General features: G+C 56.4%; 1 protein-coding gene across 2 annotated transcripts in view; it reads right to left on the bottom strand.

The window, feature by feature from the left end:
- Positions 1–17,996, bottom strand: part of SGSM2 (small G protein signaling modulator 2) — a 46,380-nt gene that overhangs the window by 10,151 nt on the left and 18,233 nt on the right. Inside the window, exons 3-14 of one of the 2 annotated variants that reach the window (XM_032263416.1) lie at positions 9,926–10,088; positions 9,464–9,625; positions 9,134–9,201; positions 8,888–9,033; positions 8,426–8,560; positions 7,536–7,660; positions 7,066–7,133; positions 6,678–6,838; positions 6,395–6,521; positions 4,714–4,848; positions 852–1,005; positions 68–132 (exon numbers count right to left, since the gene is read on the bottom strand). In XM_032263416.1, coding sequence (XP_032119307.1) covers positions 68–132; positions 852–1,005; positions 4,714–4,848; positions 6,395–6,521; positions 6,678–6,838; positions 7,066–7,133; positions 7,536–7,660; positions 8,426–8,560; positions 8,888–9,033; positions 9,134–9,201; positions 9,464–9,625; positions 9,926–10,088 — 1,509 coding nt within the window. The remainder of the gene's footprint in view (positions 1–67; positions 133–851; positions 1,006–4,713; positions 4,849–6,394; positions 6,522–6,677; positions 6,839–7,065; positions 7,134–7,535; positions 7,661–8,425; positions 8,561–8,887; positions 9,034–9,133; positions 9,202–9,463; positions 9,626–9,925; positions 10,089–17,996) is intronic. The other variant, XM_032263417.1, reaches the window with a different exon arrangement.

Here is a 17,996-nt window from a genome sequence, read left to right as displayed (position 1 = left end):
TCACAGCCCGGCTCTCCCCCCACACTCAACCCCCACATTCACAGCCTGGCTCTCCCCCCACACTCACAGCCGTAGAAGGCCCGGGACACGATCTGCCGCTTCATGCTTTCACACAGCAGCCTAAGGGGCAACCTGTGGGAACAACTGGGCTCAGCGGGGAGAGGCCACGGCCCTCTGGTGGGAGAAGAGAAGGGAGAACGTCTGGCCTAGGGGTTAGGTAAGCCATGGGGGAAGGTGCCGGGAGGAGAAGCCGCAGCACAGCAGCCTCAGCGGGGTCCCTGCCTGCCACCCAGGGGAGAGCAGCGGTGGGGCCCCCACCTGGCACCACCCACCCAGGGATCTTGGTCAACAAACTTCACCTGTGTGAATCTTCGTTTTCTCATGTGAAAAATGGTGAGAAGCACCAGAGGGTCCTCAGGATTAATACATAAAAGACGAAGTAACGGGTAAAAGAGAACACCTCCCATGAAAGCCACTCCCTCGCTGCCCTGGCACAGGCAGACGGCTGCTGAGTGTTCTCACGTCTATGTGCACACTGGGAAGGGGAGCTCACGAGTACTGAGCAGCGATGCCGTGCCAGTCTCAACGCTGGGTGTACACATGGGCTCTACCTCCTTCTGTGCCACCTTAGGCAGCAAGGGGTATCATCCCCATTTTTCAGATGAGGAAACCGAGGCTCAGAAGCATAGAGGCTCACAGTAATTCAGTCACTCGCAAAAGTGAAATCTGAACCCAGCTCTGCCCAACTCTAGAGGCCATCCTGTCGTGCAAGTGACACGGCCCTAGGACGGATGAACACACAGGTGGCTGGGTGTGCTGACAGGAAGCTGGGGCCAAGCCCCCCCACTCACCGGTCAGGGACGCAGCTGCAGCGGCTGGGGGTGGCGTACGGGGAGCTGCTGGAGAAGCAGGAGAAGCAGGGGGAGCCCTGGCTGCACAGGGCCGCCAGGTGCCAGGCTGGCGGGCTGGGCCCAAAGCCCTGCATCTCGATCATGTCACCAGCATCTGAGGGCAGGAAGGGTGCCAAGGTCAGGGCCCGAGAGGCCTTCTCTCCCAAGCCCCCTGCAGCATGCCCACCTCTGTGCCCAGAGCTGCAGCATGAAGTCACCCACTGGTGGAAAATCACAGAGGTGGGGCCTGCCTGGTCCAGAGCCCAGAGATGGAAATGGCAGGGAGAGGGCGCCTGACGCTGCCTAGCCTCCAGAAAGCCTGGGGAGGGTGGCGAGGCGTCTTTCTGTGTGTGCTGAGACACTTGGACTGAGTCTTGGATGACCGTGGCTACCTATATCTTGCAACCAGCAAACACTTGCTTTTCTAGAGGGAAGGGAAAGAAAGAGAAGGAACGAGAAAGACCTGAGCTCCCTAAAATGCCACCAGCTAGCTCAGCCTTCAAGGATTCAGCCTGGTCCTCTTGGCAAACTCTGAGATGCCCAAGGAGGTGTTTAGAATGCTTCAAACTCTGAACCCTCCCCTCCAGGGGAGTCCCCACTGTCCAAAGCCCCCAAGGAATCTCGGAGCAGCCTACTCTGTAGGCCTGGCTCTTCTGAGGGAGTCTACATCTGGTGGCCAGTGGCTACGGATGAACAGTGCCCCGTGTCCAGGCCAGGCACCCCAGGCAGATGGCTGCCAGCTCACACGGGCCCTCTCTGAGTTCTGCTCCGCCCCTGCCTAGCCTGAGAGCGCTTAGTATGGTGGCCTCCCGAAAACACAGTGGGAGCTGGGAGGACACGCACGATTTTGGGGCTGTTAGGCCACTGGGGGATGGGGTGGGGCTGGGCACAGAGGCCACCGTCCAATGTCCCAGTCAAAGAAGAAGGGACCTTGGTACAGCCTCAGAAGATGACTCCTTGGACACAGCTACACTGCCAGCAGACGCCTGCTCAGCCAGCCCTGGCGGCCTGAATCAGAACCCAAGACCCTTGAGAGCTTCCAGGGCCCAAGCGGGGCAGGGCACTGCTGAAGGGGAAGCTGGCAGGCCCAGTGAGCCACAGAGATGGGCAAAGTGAGAGAGGAAGTGGAAGGACTCAAAGCTGATGCCAGGAGGGAGGGAGAGAGTGGAGAAGAGTCGGATGGATGGGGAGGGAGAGCCGTGTGTGCTGAGCAGAGTCCTGCCAGCAGCGGTTTTCTCGGCTAGCTCCCTCCGTGGCCTGGAGTAGGCGTGGGCCTGGCTTTGGTGGCAGCCAGACTCCAGCTCTGGCTGGAGGGCTGGCCTGAGCCCCTTCCAGTCCCCTCAGCGGGTGCCCTGCCTGGGCTGCGGCTCTCTTCCCAGACCTGCGGCTGGGATCTTTGCAGGTATCTGGCCCTTCAGCTCCGCCAAGAGGCAAATTAAGGGAACACATTTAGTGAGGAGGGGCTGCGGCTCTGGGATTGAGGGAGTTGCAAGCCATGCCTGAGACTCTGGAAGGAGGGGAGGGGTGAGTGCAGGTGGGGTGAGGCGGGAGCCCAGCTCAGCCCTCAGCAGGCAGAAGACAGGAGGGCAGTCCTGGGAGGAGCCAGGGTAGGAAGAGGCCCAGCCAGGCAGGCAGCAGGCAACAGGCGGGCAGGCAGGGAGGGCAACAGGGGTGAGGGTGGGTGGGCAAAAAGGAAAGCAGCTCATGCCCAGAAGGCAGGCCCAGCCAAGGCAAGTCCTGGGTCAATGCTCTTCACCTTAATTCTCCAGGAAGGAGCTGAAGCCGCCAGCGTTTGAACACTGTGTGAAAGCCCAGCGCAGCAGCTGGAGCTACTGAGCGACTGGGAGAGGGTGCAGGCTGGATGGGGGCTCTGCTGGGTCAGCGTTGACTCTGACTCTCTCCTCTGAGCATGAGGAAAGTGTAAAGCAAGAAATCAGGGTGGGCGAACCCCACAGCCCCTAAGATTCCGAGTGAAAGGTGCCTGGCCTGGAGCAGAATTAGAGTGAATAGCATCTCTGCTCTGTGGAGAGGCAGCAGGAAGAGGAAGGGGAGAGGAAGAGGGAGAGGAAGTCTGGACACCCCGCCACTGATTCACATGCACAAGTCAAGCATGTTGCAGGCCTGGAAAGCCCCAGCTGGCAGAACGGACTCAACAGTGTTGTCATTATGGACTGAGTGGAGATGGGCCTGCTCCCTGGCCTGCTCCCCACACCTGCTGATTCTGCTCTTTGCCTCTCCTTTCCCGAGTATTAGGGGCCCAGAAGCTGCACACTGGTTGGCCTAGCCCGAGTTCCTTGAGGGGATGCACGGATAAGCCTGGAGGCTTCTGGACTGTTGGAAGTGAGCCTGGAAGTTTCTCTGATCCCAGAGGCCTCAGTCCCAAGACTAGTCAGGGACAGGCTTTCTATCACCAAGTCTGCCAAGGGCTCTGGTAGGCCCCTCCAGCCTCGAGCCTGACTGCCAGTTCGTGGGATAAGAAGTGGCTCCTTGGATCTCCTCAGACCTCAGCCTCCCCACTCTGCTCGGTCAGTTAACTGGAAATAAACAACACCCCCAGGTCCAGCTTTGCAAGGAACCGACTGGCAAGAGCGATAAACATAGACGTGGGATGCCCCTGCCCAGGCCTGGCCTGGCCTACAGGCTCATACTGGAAGGATGGGGAGGGAGCGGGTGTGAGGGCAGGCAGCCGGCAGGCTTGTGCGGAGGGTGTGCTGGGTGTGTTCTAAGCACAGACCGGGTCGCCCTGCCTGCCCGGAGACTCATTAGTGCTGGGCTTCCTGGCAGAACTCTGTGGAAGCATCAGGGAGTGTGGCATATTCTGAGGACATCCTCTGCAGGTTGGGGAAAGGGAGAAGCAACTGATTTTGTGGCATGGGAGTGGGTGGGAATGGGAAAGCTCCCCCATCTCTGGGAGAACTGGCTTCAGCCTCTTCCTAGCCAACCCTTCCTTGAGCACCTAGCCCAGCCCTCACAGGTTACCCAGCTGACTGCTTGCTGAAGAGTGGGGCTCCCTCCCTACCAAGCCAGCTCTGTGCTAGGAAAGATGGGTGGTGGGCAGAGGAACCCCGGGGGTCCGAGGGCACTGCACTGTCACCTCCAACAAAGGGGACTCTCCATTCGTGGACCCTGAGGTTCATGGGGGCGGGAACACATCTGTCTTATATCCCTGGCCCAGGCGAGGAGGAGGAGCTCTGGCAGAGCAAGAAACTTGCTAGAAACCATACAGGGAACGGGGCAGAGCTGGGCGGCAATTCATGTCACCAGGCCCTGAGCCTGGCTCCTTCCCGGACATCGTGCTGCAGCTACTTCTAGATTTCATGCCTGCTGGGGGCCGCAGGCCTCCTGGGGAAACTGAGCCCTGGGGCTCGTCCCATGGCAGCCCTCACTGTCCACACGACCTGCCCCTGCCCCAGGAAGGACCCGATGCCTCCGTCCTGTTTCTGTTAAGTCAGGAGTCAGAAGTGCCAGGCCCAGAGGCTGGTCTTCCCAATCAGCAGAGAGAAAAGAAGGGGCCTCTGTTGCATTTGCCGGTCTGACCCCCAGAGCAGGAATAGGCTCCAAGAGCCATTCAGGATTCCCAGGGGGCAATGAGCTAATGAGACCTTCCTATGAGCACATCCTCCTCGAAGCCTGAAGCCACCTGCCCTGGGCCAGCCCTTCTTCTCCCGGCCCTCCCTGATCTGCCACCTGCTGGAAAGGAAGTGCCCTAGGTGTAAGTCCCCTAATGCCAACACTGCCGTTCGAGCCCCTGCGGTGGGTGGCAGGTGGGCCCGGGAGGGAGGGCGGGGGACGAGGTGGGTCAGGGAGGGGGAGGGATAAAAACCTTTCATCGGATTGGGAGCTGTGAGGTTCCGCGAGCAGATCATTGAGAGCATCGCGTGCAGTTTATCCTCCTCTTCCTCATCATCGTCCACCGAGGCCGCGCGGCTGGCCGCTAGGTGGTGGTAGTTAATAGTGACTGCTCAAAGAGAATAGCGAGAGGCAGAGGCATGAGGACCCTCATCCCTGGGCAGGAGGGCTCCCTCCTGAAGGTGAGTGGAGTGGAGGCCGGGTCGTCTTGAATCTGCAGGGTGCAGAAGAGGGGAAGGGAGGGGACCAGACAGCTCTTTGGGTGATTTTCTTGGGAGAATGTGGAAGGAGGGGAGGGGCTGGGGCAGCTGCAGAGCCCCACTCTTCGGAGGCACCTCTCTAGAAGAACGGAAGAGAGAGAACGGATGGGGATGTGAAAGATGGGGGCTGTCTGGGACAGGCTGGCAGCTTGGGAGGTGGTTGGCCCTAGCAAAGGCTGGGCATGACAGCGGGCAAATGGGTCCTGACGTTCTTTAGCTTCTGTCAGGCTGGACCAAATCTGAAGATTGCTCCAAATCCCTTTCTTCAGACTCTAAATTCCACCTTTTCCCCTCCCAGGAAAAGGAAAGGGTTTTCTCAGGGCTGTCCTCAAGGAGCCTGAGTCGCTTGATGGCCTCTGCTTCTTGGTGCCCTGGCTTGCCCTTAGGGAAGTGGTCCTTGAAGTGACCAGAATCAGAAAATACCAAAGACTGAAGGGGGGAGGCAGAGATGGGAGAGGCTAAACCGAACACCAGCCTGAGATTAAGCCTCAAAGATGCATCCCCTGCCAGGTGTGTCTTGGGGGAGGGAATCCCTGCCATGAGCCTTGGAGCCTGGCAGAGCTGGCTGCGCGGTGGCTGAGTGTGCAGTGTGGTCCCTAATACAGAGACAACTTGTTGACAACTTTTCGGCACAAGTTAGGAAATTCAGGGAGCGGGTGGTCTGGCTGACAGTAAACACTGGGCTGGCAAATTCCCTGACGTTCATCTGTAAGAAAAGCAAGTCTGGCCCAGAGAAACCTACAGGTAGCAGCAGCACTCTGACCAGAAAGGGAATTTTGGTGTTGGTAGATACGCAGATAGACAGACTCCCTGGGCCCAGGGGTGTGTGTCCAGGGCGGGGCAGGACCCACCAGGGCCAAGCCACCTTTATACCTGCCAGCCCCCAAAGTCCCCAGGCAGCCTCCAGTCTGTCTGCGATGCGACCTGCTGCTTCAGCCTACGCTCATCAGCAGCTGGTTTTAGGAGGGCTCTGGCTTCAGGGGATCAGTGGACAGTTTCCACCATCCAAAAGGAAGTGCTGATCCCATCCCTGGCTGTCTCATGGGAGTCGGGGAGCAGGCGAGGAGCACTGAGGTTCCCCATCTTCTACTTCTAGTTTCTCCCCGAGTTTTGCCCTGGGCAGGGTCTGAAAGGATACCTAAGTAGTGATACCTAGGCCTGCTGAGCCAAGAGTCCTGGGGTGGAGAAGTGGGGAGGACAGCTGGGTAGAAGAGACGCACCTTTGCAAAGGCAGTGTCTGTGGGTCAAAGGTCCGGGGAAGAGATAAGCGGGGAGCCTCTTGGGTTAGCTGGGCCTGGTCAGTGGACCCTGCCTGCTGCACTCCTGGGTGACGCTGCGCTCCCCTGCCTCCCTGAGCATCTTCCTGTCTCCCCAGGATGAAGTTGGGACACTCACTGTGCTCGTGCCTGTGGCCAGGGTAGACGATCCGGAACACATAGTCGGTGGCCCGCCCAGTGCCCATCTCCTCCACATCCACTGAGCGCAGGCTGCTTCGCTTACGAAGCTTGGGAAACACCTTCCCCTGTGGAGGGAAGGGGAGGGGGTCAGCCTGTGTAGGGCAGAATTTCAGCCAGGGTTCCACGCCAGGCTGTTCCTCAGAAATCCACATGGCGAAGGAGGGGAGGCGGGCAGAGCACCCCACACACAGCCCTTCCCCCAAAGCCTCCCACCGAGTTACCTTCCCCTGCTGGGTCCACAGCGGGGGCTCTAGCTGTCCCCGAGGCAGCAGCCCATTCTCCAGACAGGACAGAAAGGACAGCAGGTGTCCTCCCTGTGGGAAGTGCAGTGGCGGCCTCTGGATGCCATCCTGGCTCACCAGCACAAGCGTGCCACCACTCTCTGGGGGTGAAGGCAGGAGAGGGAGGCTGAGGCCCTCTCTGGTGGTCATCACAGCCTGCCGGCCAGCGCCCCCAAACTGGGTAGGAGGCAGATGGCTGGGCTACAGCATGGCCTGGGAGCCCCATGAACAGGATGGGAGGATAAGAAGTTTTAATGGCCCCATGCACAGTGCGGCTGGGAGAAGGCAGCCCCTCTTCCCACCCGAGTCGGGGACAAGGCAGGCTTACTTTGCTGGTGGCAGTGGATGCACACGACCTGGCTGAAGGGCACCACCAGGGCATAGTCCCAGTAAACGCTAGGAAGGAACCAGACTGGTGTCACCATGTCCAAAGACCTGCCATCCTCCCTTCCTTCCTTCCTTATCTCCTGGTCCTACCACTGCATAAAACTGCCCTGAGGATAGGAAGAAGTGGGCCCAGCCAGCCATGTCCCCGAGATTCATGCAGCCCGCTTGGCACAGGGACAGCTGTCGGTCTCAGCCACTGAGAACTTGGCTCAGACACACCTCTTCATGCCCAAGCTTGGCTCTGTCCTAGAGAGCTTGGCAATCACAACAGGCAGCTGCTCCCTGCTATCTTGGCATCCAGACAGAGAGTGAGGTTGGCCTCCTGGAGCAAGGGTCTTTCTCCATCCCTCAGCCTGAGAGGGATGCCCACTCCCTGCCCTCGCTCCTGGGAGCAGGTCCCAAAGCCCCCACCTCTTTTCCAGCTCGGAGTCCCCCAGGGTCCCATTCATGAGCTGGTTGGGGGTCCACTTCAGAGTCAGGCTGTCTGCAGACTGGTGCAGGGAGAGGTAGCCAGGGACCGCCTCCATGTCCTCCTTCTATAGCGGGAGACAGCGGAGGACATAGGTGATGAAGGGCCGAGAGGCTCCGAGGGATGGCCTGTGAAAAATGAGCTCCTGCTGGGAGGAGGGGAGGCCCAGCTAGGCTAGTCATGGGGTCCTGGACTAGAGGCTGGGCAGGAGCACGGGGAAACAGGACCCATGCAGATCTGGGCACGTCCTTCCCTTGCTCAACCTGGGGCCACTGGCTCTCTCCTGCCAGCCTCCTGGATGCCAGGTTCATTCCAGGCCAGCCATACCCAAGCTGGGGATTCGCCTCGTCTGCTGGCTGCCATTCCTGGCCGTGCCCCTCAGGGCCAGGCATAAGTCATGTGAGGCAGGGAGTGGGGAGGCTGGGGCCATTCTCTCTCTCTCTTGTCCAGCTCCTCAGGAAAGAAGCAGCCATGGCCTAGAGGCTCCAGTTGTCTAGTTCTCGAACCTTCGGAAGAGGTAGCCTGGGGCAGGGGTGCTGGGACTGAGCTCTAGTTCTGGAACCTTCGGAAGAGGAAGGCTGGGGCAGGGGTGCTGGGACTGAGCTCTAGTTCTGGAACCTTCGGAAGAGGGAAGCTGGGTCGGGGTGCTGGGACTGAGCTCTAGTTCTGGAACTTTCGGAAGAGGGAGGCTGGGGCAGGGGTGCTGGGACTGAGCTCTAGTTCTGGGGCCTTCGGAAGAGGGAGGCTGGGGCAGGGGTGCTGGGACTGAGCTCTAGTTCTGGGGCCTTCGGAAGAGGGACCCTGAGGGAGGTGCTGGGATTGAGCATCCTACCGGCTGCACCAGCACGTGGTTCTTGCCGTAGAGCAGGCGCGTCCTGGAGTTCTGGTGCAGGGACTCCACACACTCGCGGGCGCAGGCAGCCAGCCTGTCCTCTGGCGCACTGCCACTTGAGTGCCGCTTCCGGATCTGTGTGGAAGGCCTGGGCTCAGCCTCCAGCCTTGGGAAATGGGCCTTGGGGCTCGAGAACCCTCAGGCTTCCATGCCGACCCTCTCCAGCTGACCCCAGGGTCCTTCCTGCTCCCAGTTAGCTCTCTGACCCCCTCTGCTCTCTAGCCACGGACCAGCAGGGGCTCCTGGCATTGCTCTTGTTTTATTGTGGGGTGAAGACTCTTTTGAGGAGGCCACTACCTTGGGGCATCTCCAAGGCCTGTCCTGTAGAGAGGCTGGTTTCCTGTCCCTACAGGCCCATGGGCATAGCCCAGATGAGTGCAAGGCGTGGGAAGGGGTACCTACCCCTAGGGCTGGGCGCTTTGCAGGGGAGTCCTGGCGAGTGGGTGGACCCCGGATGCGGTGCCTCTGGACCAGCTCATCAGCAGAGGGGTCAGTCCAGTAGTGATCAGCTGTCTTGAGCTTCGTGTATTCCAAGGCACAGGGTCCCACTGTGGGGGCAGGGACAGCCAGCTCCGACGGTGCTCCCTCAGTTTTTGCCCCAAACCCCCACCATGGGCCTGGCACAGGCCCCTGTGCTCTCGGGCTCACCTAGAAGAGAGGCCAGGATCGGGCCGAACACAGGGTCTGCCAGCAATGCCTCCTTCTCGTAGTACTTGCTGCCGGGAGATAGACAGGGTGACTGCCAGGTCTCTAGGACTCAACCCAGGGCAGTCAGGCTCACCAGGTAGGGACGTCCCCACAAAGACCAGATTCATCTCAGTCTCAGAGAAACGGTAAGTCCATTGTGGGGCATGGAAGGGGCGGGGAGATGGGGAAGAGCCTGCAGGCCATCAGGGATGGGCAAGCATCCTGAGGGCAGGGCTGAGGGACAGTCAGAGATGGTCAAGGAAGGAGCTGTTTGGGGAGCGGGGAAGTCACCTGCAATTTTCCGCCAGGTATTGCACAACCTTGTCCAGAACTTTCTCGATGAGCGCCGTGCGTACCCATATGTGTTTCAGGGCCTGAGGGCTGAGGGCCAGTGTCTTCCCACTGGCTGAGCCCTGTCTCTGCAGGGCCTCCTGGCTGACCCCTGAGGGTTTCCTGCAAAGGTGGGAGGGCTCCAGGACTGCAGTGGTCTAGGGGTAAACCCCAGAATGGTGGCATCGGGAGGGGAGCTTGGTGCCCCAAGACAGAAGCACAGAGAACTGACTGGCGGGAGCTGAAGGAGGGTATAGAGCCTTGTGCCCACATGGGGGCAACCCCCACCCTCAGGCTGATCCTCCATCCAGAGGTCCTGCAAGGAACAGGCCCAGGAAGCCAGCTTCCAGACAGGCTGTCCTGGGAAGCAGCACTTGCCACGTGGGAAGAGCCGGAAGGAGGGAAGGGGCAGCTGGGGCTCACCTGCCATCTTCCTGCTGCTGCAGCTCCTGTACTTTATGGCAAATCTCCCCGGCCACGGGGCACGTCTTCCCCACCTTGGTGAACAGGGCTGCCATCTTGTCACTGCGCAGGAAGCCAGCGGCACGGCGTCTCAGCTGATGCAAGAGGCAAGCCTCCACCGCACCTGGCCACAAAGGAAAACAGCATCTGAGCCTGGCAAGGATGGGGAGAAAAGCTCCTCCGCCCCATACCTGCAGTGAGGCAAGGGGTAAGGGCAAGCCCTGACCCATGTTAGAACTAAGGGCAGGCCAGGGAGATATCCTGGCTTCCTCTGAAATTCCCCCCAAGCCCCTGCTCCTGCCCAGGACGAAAGCTTGGACATGCCGAGCTGTCCTTCTCCCTCGCCTGGTATGCACAGGCGTCCCGTATGCGACATCACCCCTGGGGCCATGAGGCCCAAAGCTCCCCGCTCAGGGCGGCATGAGTGGCTCCAGCCCTGGCAACAAGCACAGCACCCACATGATGGGGATGTGGGGAGCTGTGGACTCGGGATCCTTTCTGGAGGGTACGGGTGATGCGTCATCAATAAAATATTGATGATGTCACTGTAGAGATTGGACCCGCTGGCGGCTGCTGGACTGATGAGCCCAGCAGCTGAGAGCGAGAGATTTCTCTCTTCCATGCTAGGAAAGTTTCCCTCTCTTCAGTCATGTTTTAGGGTTACACTTAGTCTCTGCCTGGACCCAGTGTTCCACAGACCCTGCAGGGAAGAAGGGCTTGGAGGGAGATGGTGGGGAGTTGCCTTGGCCCATACAGACTCTCAAAATATGAGAGTGAGTGTGTGTGAGAAGGAGGGGCTGCTACATTATTGAGGCCAAGCTAACAGTTTTACAGGTGAGGAGGGAAAGGCCCAAAAAGGAGAAGAAATCCATCATGGGCACAGAGTGGCAGAGCCACTAGGACGAGGACCCAGGGCTCTGAACCTTGACCTGAGCCCCTTTTGCCACCTCCAGGCGTGTCTGCTTGTGGGCAGGGGCACCGTGGGAGAAGGAGTGCTTTTTTCACATGGACTGAAAACAATGAGCTGTGCCGGAGACGGAGTCAGACAGAACGGGGTCTGCGCTTGGCAGGGGCACTTGCTCTGAGACTGTTTTATTGTCTGTGAAATGGGAAAACTTTTTTTTTTTTTTGAAACGGAGTTTCACTCTTGTTATCCAGGCTGGAGTGCAATGACGCGATCTCGGCTCACCGCAACCTCCGCCTCCTGGGTTCAGGCAATTCTCCTGCCTCAACCTCCTGAGTAGCTGGGATTACAGGCACGCACCACCATGCCCAGCTAATGTTTTGTATTTTTTATTAGTAGAGATGGGGTTTCACCATGTTGGCCAGGATGGTCTCGATCTCTTGACCTCATGATCCACCCGCCTCGGCCTCCCAAAGTGCTGGGATGACAGGCTTGAGCCACCGTGCCCGGCAACTTTTTTTTTTTTTGATGAAGACTGAGTCTTGCTCCATCACCCAGGCTGGAGTGCAGTGGCGCTATCTCAGCTCACTGCAACCTCCGCCTCTTGGGTTCAAGTGATTCTCCTGCCTCAGCCTCCCAAGTAGCTGGGGTTACAGCCGCACACCACCATGCCCAGCTAATTTTTTTATTTTTGTAGAGACAGGGTTTTACCATGTTGGCCAGGTTGGTCTTGAACTCCTGACTGCACGTGATTCACCCGCTTCAGCCTCCCAAAGTGCTGGGATTACAGGCGTAAGCCACCGAGCCCAGCCGAAATGGGAAGACTTCTGAGGGCTACTGTGAGAAGTTACATGAGACAGAGGATGTGAACTCTCTCACATGGGGTCTGGCTCTCAGGAGGCACTGCGTCTGGGTCAGTTCCTGCCTCCTCACCCTGTCTGTTCAGATACAATTCTACAGCGAACCTCCAAGAGCTGGGTTTTTGCAGGATCCCTGACAGGGAGAGGAAGACGATGCCCTGGAGAGAGGATCCAAGGCTGCCCCAGAAGTGGGTGGAGACACTCCTCTCTTAGAAACAGGGAAAGTGGCCATGTCCAGTGGCTCACACTTGTAATCCCAGCACTTTGGGAGGCCAAGGCATGTGGATCATGAGGTCAAGAGATCAAGACCATCTTGGCCAACATGGTGAAACCCCATCTCTACTAAAAATACAAAAATTAGCCAGGCGTGGTGGCTGGCACCTGTAATCCCAGCTACTCGGGAGACTGAAGCAGGAGAATCACTTGAACCTGGGAGGCGGAGGCTGCAGTGAGCTGAGATTGCACCACTACACTCCAGCCTGGCAGAGCAAGATTCTGTCTCAAAAAAAAAGAAGAAAGAAAGAAAGAGAAAAAGAGAAAGAGAGAAAGAAAAGAAAGAAAAAGAAAGAAAGAAAAAGAAAAAAAGGAAGAAAAAGAAAGAAAGGAAAAGGAAGGAAGGAAGGAAGAAACAGGGAAATTGAGGTCCGTCAAGTTTTGTTTTGTTTTTTTTTTTTTGAGACAGGGACCCACTCTGACACCCACGCTGCAGTGCAGTGGCACAATCTTGGCTCATAACAGTCCCAGCCTCTGTGGCACAAGTGATTCTCCCACCTCAGCCTCCCAAGTAGCTGAGACTACAGGCGTGCACCACCATGCCCAACTAATTTTTTTAATATATTTTTTTCTAGAGACAGGGTTTTGCCCTATTGCCCAGCCTGGTCCTGAACTCCTGGACTCAAGCAATCTGCGTGTCTCAGCCTCTCAAGGTGCTGGAATTACACACCTGAGCCACCAGGCCTGGCTCCTGTCAAGTTTATTTTGACTAGTACTGTTAGAATATGAAACCTAGAGTTAGGAAATAATTCAGTAACTGCCCAGCAATCACTGCCGATCTATGAAGGAGTTTTGTTTGGTCCTCTCTTGGACTGAAGTCAAGAAGGGAGAGAGCTTCCCCGGGCCAATCTGGAGGGTTACCAGCTCAGCAAGAGCATCCCAGGGCTGGGGAAACAGGCAGGACCCCTTCTCCTCCTGACGGCCTCCTGCCAGAGCTCTTCATTGCTCAGCTGTTGGAGGGTTTTATCTTACAAGACATGACCTTTCCTTCACAGTATATCTGTGCATTTGTGTACACATGTGCATGCAGACAAATGTATGCGCACTTATCGTGTGTGTATGGGTGTACGCACACCTGTCAAGTGTATGGGGCACAGGGGAAAATCTTGTTTTGTTTTGAGATGGAGTCTCGCTTTGTCACCCAGTCTGGAGTACAGTGGCATGATCTCAGTTCACTGCAACCTCCACCTCCCAGGTTCAAGTGATTCTCCTGCCTCAGCCTCCAGAGTAGCTGGGATTACAGGTGCCCGTCACCACGCCTGGCTAATTTTTTCTTTTTTTTTTTTTTTTTGAGACAGAGTCTTGTTCTGTCGTCAGGCACCAGGCTGGAGTGCAGTGGCACAATCTCAGCTCACTGCAACCTCCACCTCCTGGGTTCAAGCAATTCTCCTGCCTCAGCCTCCCGAGTAGCTGGGACTACAGGCACACGCCACTATGCCCAGCTAATTTTTCTGTTTTTTTAGTAGAAACGGAGTTTTACCATGTTGGCAAGGATGGTCTTGATCTCTTGACCTCGTGATCCATCTGCCTTGGCCTCCCAAAGTGCTGGGATTACAGGCGTGAGCTACTGCACCTGGCCTTAATTTTATATTTTTAGTAGATATGGGGTTTCACCATGTTGGCTAGGCTGGTCTTGAACTCCTGTCCTCAGGTGATCTCCCCACCTCAGCCTCCCAAAGTGCTGGGATTATAGCCTGAGCCACCGCGCCCAGCTCACAGGGGGAAATCTTTGGCCTAAGTGTCCACATGCTCCTCTCCATGATCAGTCCCCCTGGTCCCTGGAGGTCTTGTGTGGCCCTGGGATACACAGGATCTCAGTCTCTCTGTGCCTGTGGGAAAGTGGTGATCACTTCCTGGGGTTGCTCTTCTCATTCAGAGTGGGGAGAGAAGCAGCAGGTGGCACAAGTCCTGCAGGGGGTCACTTGCCTCAAGGCTGTGACTAATGGCAGGGATAATGAGTCATTCGATTTCTCACCTTCCCTCCATGACCAATCGACCACTCGACCAGTCACCAATCGAAAAGGCAGCCAGGCCAGGGGACTGGGGAGTGGCGGCCCCAGCACTTCCAGGCCTGGCCTCGCCCACCTTCCCAGCCAGCCTCTGACCACACGCATGGGGTCCTCCCTGGGGGAGAGGAGGCATTCCTGAGCAGTCACCTCAAGTAGTGAATACTGAGAGAACCAGACATCACGCTCAGTCTCCTTTTGCCTCGAGGTCCCTAATCTCCTTCTGTGAAACCCAGCCAAGGCTCCAGGCAGCATCTGGGGAAGGAGAAATCCCTCTCCTGCATCCACTTTGTAACAAAGACCGGTTAGGCCAGTGGCCCAGGCAAGACTGACTCGGCTCCATGGGCTCTGGCCAGCAGCTGTTCACCCTGCACTTGTCCTGCCCACTCCCAATGCAGCCAACATGTTATCATGTGTGGTGTATAGGCAAAATAATCACCACAACACCGCTACCTGAGAGCCATTATCCTAGAGGGCTTTGTGGATGGGTTTCTGGGGCTCCAAAGACTCCCTGAAATTGACGGCAACTTGAATGCAAATTGTTGATGTGCTCTAGAATGATTAGGTGAGCGCTTTTTGTCCTTGATAGTGGGTCTGTGCTTCTCAGCTTCTGACCCAAAAAGATTAAGAACTCTTTTTTTTCAGGCCGGACTCACTCTGCTGCCTGGGCTGGAGTGCAGTGGTGCAACCGCAGCTCACCAAAGTCTCGGCCTCCTGGGGTCAAGCCATCCTCCCAACTCAGCCTCTCAAGCAGCTGGGACTACAGGCTTGTGTCACCAAGCTTGGCTAATTTTTCATTTTTTTTGGTAGAGACTGGGGTCTGGCTATGTTGCTTAGGCTGGCCTGCAATGCCTGGGCTCAAGTGATCCTCCTGCCTCAGCCTTCTGAAGTGCTAGCATCACAGGCATGAGCCCCAGAGCCTGGCTCTAAGACTCCTGAGTCAGCAGAGACCCGGGCATTCTCACTGATGGAAACAGGTGCAGGCAGAAGGACACGCTGTCCCATGTATAGTGAGTGAATACCACACTCAGAGCTGCCTGCAAAGCCAGCAGCAAGTGTCCTCCTTCCCTGGGGGTTATCCACAGATAGACTGAGGTGGGACTGTTACAGATCCTTCCCCAGGGAGGGTCCACATGAAGGCCTGTGCCCATTCTCCCTTTCTCACTGGCCTGGAGCACCAGGCACAACTCCAGGGCCTCACTCCCCTTACTCCTCTCTCCCTGGCTCCCGCCACCACCCCGGCTCCCACCACCACCCCCGCTCCCGCCACCACCGCCGCAGCTCCCACTATCACCCCAGCTCCCGCTATCGCCCCAGCTCCCAGGGCGGAGGGCGGTGGCAGGAAGCACTGGTAGGCTAAAGCACCAGGTGAGCTGAACCCACCTGCCTGCTGACTGAGCTGTCCGGCCCCAGTCTCCCACCTGGGAAGGCTTCAGGACCCCTGATCCAGTGGGTCCCAGCACCGCCTACGGCCACCCTGGGCGCACCACAACAAGGTGACAGCCCTGGCATCACTGGACTCATTTCATACAAGAAAAAAACATGGGGCCGGGCGCGGTGGCTCAAGCCTGTAATCCCAGCACTTTGGGAGGCCGAGGCGGGTGGATCACAAGGTCAAGAGATCGAGACCATCTTGGTCAACATGGTGAAACCCCGTCTCTACTAAAAATACAAAAAATTAGCTGGGCATGGTGGTGCGTGCCTGTAATCCCAGCTACTCAGGAGGCTGAGGCAGGAGAATTGCCTGAACCCAGGAGGCGGAGGTTGCGGTGAGCCGAGATCGCGCCATTGAACTCCAGCCTGGGTAACATGAGTGAAACTCCGTCTCAAAAAAAAAAAAAAAAAGAGAAAAAAGAAAAAAACATGGACTAATTAATAAAAACCAACACTAGTTGGCATGAAAAGGTTTGGGCAAATAATCAAAATGGAGAAGAGAGAAACTTGACTTTAGTGGCTGGGCACAGTGGCTCACGCTTGTAATCCCAGCACTCTGGGAGGCTGAGGCGGGCAGATCATCTGAGGTCAGGATTTCTAGATCAGCCGGGCCAACATGGTGAAAACCTGTCTCTACTATTTTATGTTATTTTTTGAGACAGGGTCTTGCTCTGTCGCCAGGCTGGAGTGTAGTGGTGCAATCTTAGCTCACTGCAACCTTGGCCTCCTGGGTTCAAACAATTTTCCTGCCTCAGCCTCCAGAGTAGCTGGGACTACAGGCACGTGCCAACATGCCCAGCTAATTTTTGTATTTTTAGTAGAGAAGGGGTTTCACCATGTTGGCCAGGCTGATCTTGAACCCCTGACCTCGTGACCCACCTGCCTTGGCCTCCCAATGTGCTGGGATTATAGGCATGAACCACTGTGCCTGGCTCGTCTCTACTAAAAGTACAAAAATTAGCCGGGAATGGTGGCAGGCACCTATAATCCCAGCTACTCGGGAGGCTGAGGCAGGAGAATCGCTTGAACCCAGGAGACAGATGTTGCAGTGAGCCGAGATTGCACCACTGCACTCCATCCTGGGCGACAAGAGCAGAACTCCATCTCAAAAAAATAATAAAATAAAATAAAGAATAATAGTCTCCAATCCCACCCAGTTTGCTGCAAATGCCATTAATGGATTCCTTTTTATGGCTGAGTAGTATTCTACTATACATATACGTATAATATATATATATATGTACGCATATATATATACATATATATACACACATACATATACACACACACATACACACACAACACACACACACACACACACACACACACACACATATACACACCACAGTTGAATGATGGGTATTTGCCACCCTGGTTTTCTGGTGGCCTTTGGAGTCTGGGCCAGCTCAGCCCAGGTACATTCTCTACCCTGTTGGCCCACCCCATCCTGCTGACAAGAAGGCTCCAGGAGCTGCAGCTCTGAGTGGGCAGGGGCGTCACTACATTAACTCCAGCACACTGCTGTGGACAGCCCCTCCGAAGGTCTGGTACCATCTTCCCAGGGAAAGGCCAGGAATTGCAGACCCAGGATAGCCCCGGGGCTTGCCTTCACCAGCCTCTCATGTGACCCCAAAGTGCACCAAGTCACGCAGCTTAACAAATGTGATACGGGGCAGGGCTGGAGACTACGAATGCTACCACAAATGCTAATGGAATCTATAGGGCCCCTGTCCGCAACCCCTTATACCCCGATTTAACCATTCTAAGAGGCCTGATTTAGAGTGGTGGAGACACCAGGAAGACGGAGATGGAAGGGACATGGGGAGCTGCTGAATCCGCTCATATGTGGCTGGTGGGAGGGCCAGATGGCACAACCCGCAGAGATGCAATATGGCACCCTCTATTAATGCTGCAGATAACCTCTGACCCAGTAACCCCTCTTCCGAGAAGCCATCCTACAGCTGTAATGGCATGAGTATTTAGTTATAACAGCAAAAGACTGGAAACTTCCATCCACATGCCCATCAATAGGGGACAGGGTAAGTAAATATGGTACCCCTCTACAGCAGAGTATCAGGCAACTCTGAAGAAGAATGAGGATGCTCTCTAGGAATGAATAATGAAAAGCTCTCCAACAGCAAGATACAGAACCGTATAATTGCATGACACCTTCTAATTACAAAAAGGGAGGTGTGAACAAAGAACACCATCTTTTTTATTAGTATAAAAAACTTTAGGCCGGGTGCAGTGGCTCACATCTATAATCCCAACACATTGGGAGGCCAAGGTGGGGAGATCACTTAAGTTCAGAAGTTTGAGACCAGCCTGGGCAACATAGGGAGACCCCGTCTCTATAAAAAAATGTAAGCATTATCTGGGTGTGGTGACGTGAGCCTGGATCATGGAGGCAGAGGTGGGAGGACTGCTGGGGCCCAGCACCCAGAGGCTGCAGGGAGTTGAGACTGCACCACTGTACTCCAGCCTGGGTGACACAGTGAAACCCTGTCTCAAAAAACTAAAAACCAAAAACCGAAACAAAAACCCAACAAAGGCAA

This window comes from Sapajus apella, unplaced genomic scaffold, assembly GCF_009761245.1.
Source record: "Sapajus apella isolate SASKATOON/1434 unplaced genomic scaffold, GSC_monkey_1.0 scaffold136, whole genome shotgun sequence".
NCBI classification, from domain to species: domain Eukaryota; kingdom Metazoa; phylum Chordata; class Mammalia; order Primates; family Cebidae; genus Sapajus; species Sapajus apella.
This window is presented reverse-complemented; position numbering and strand designations above follow the sequence as displayed.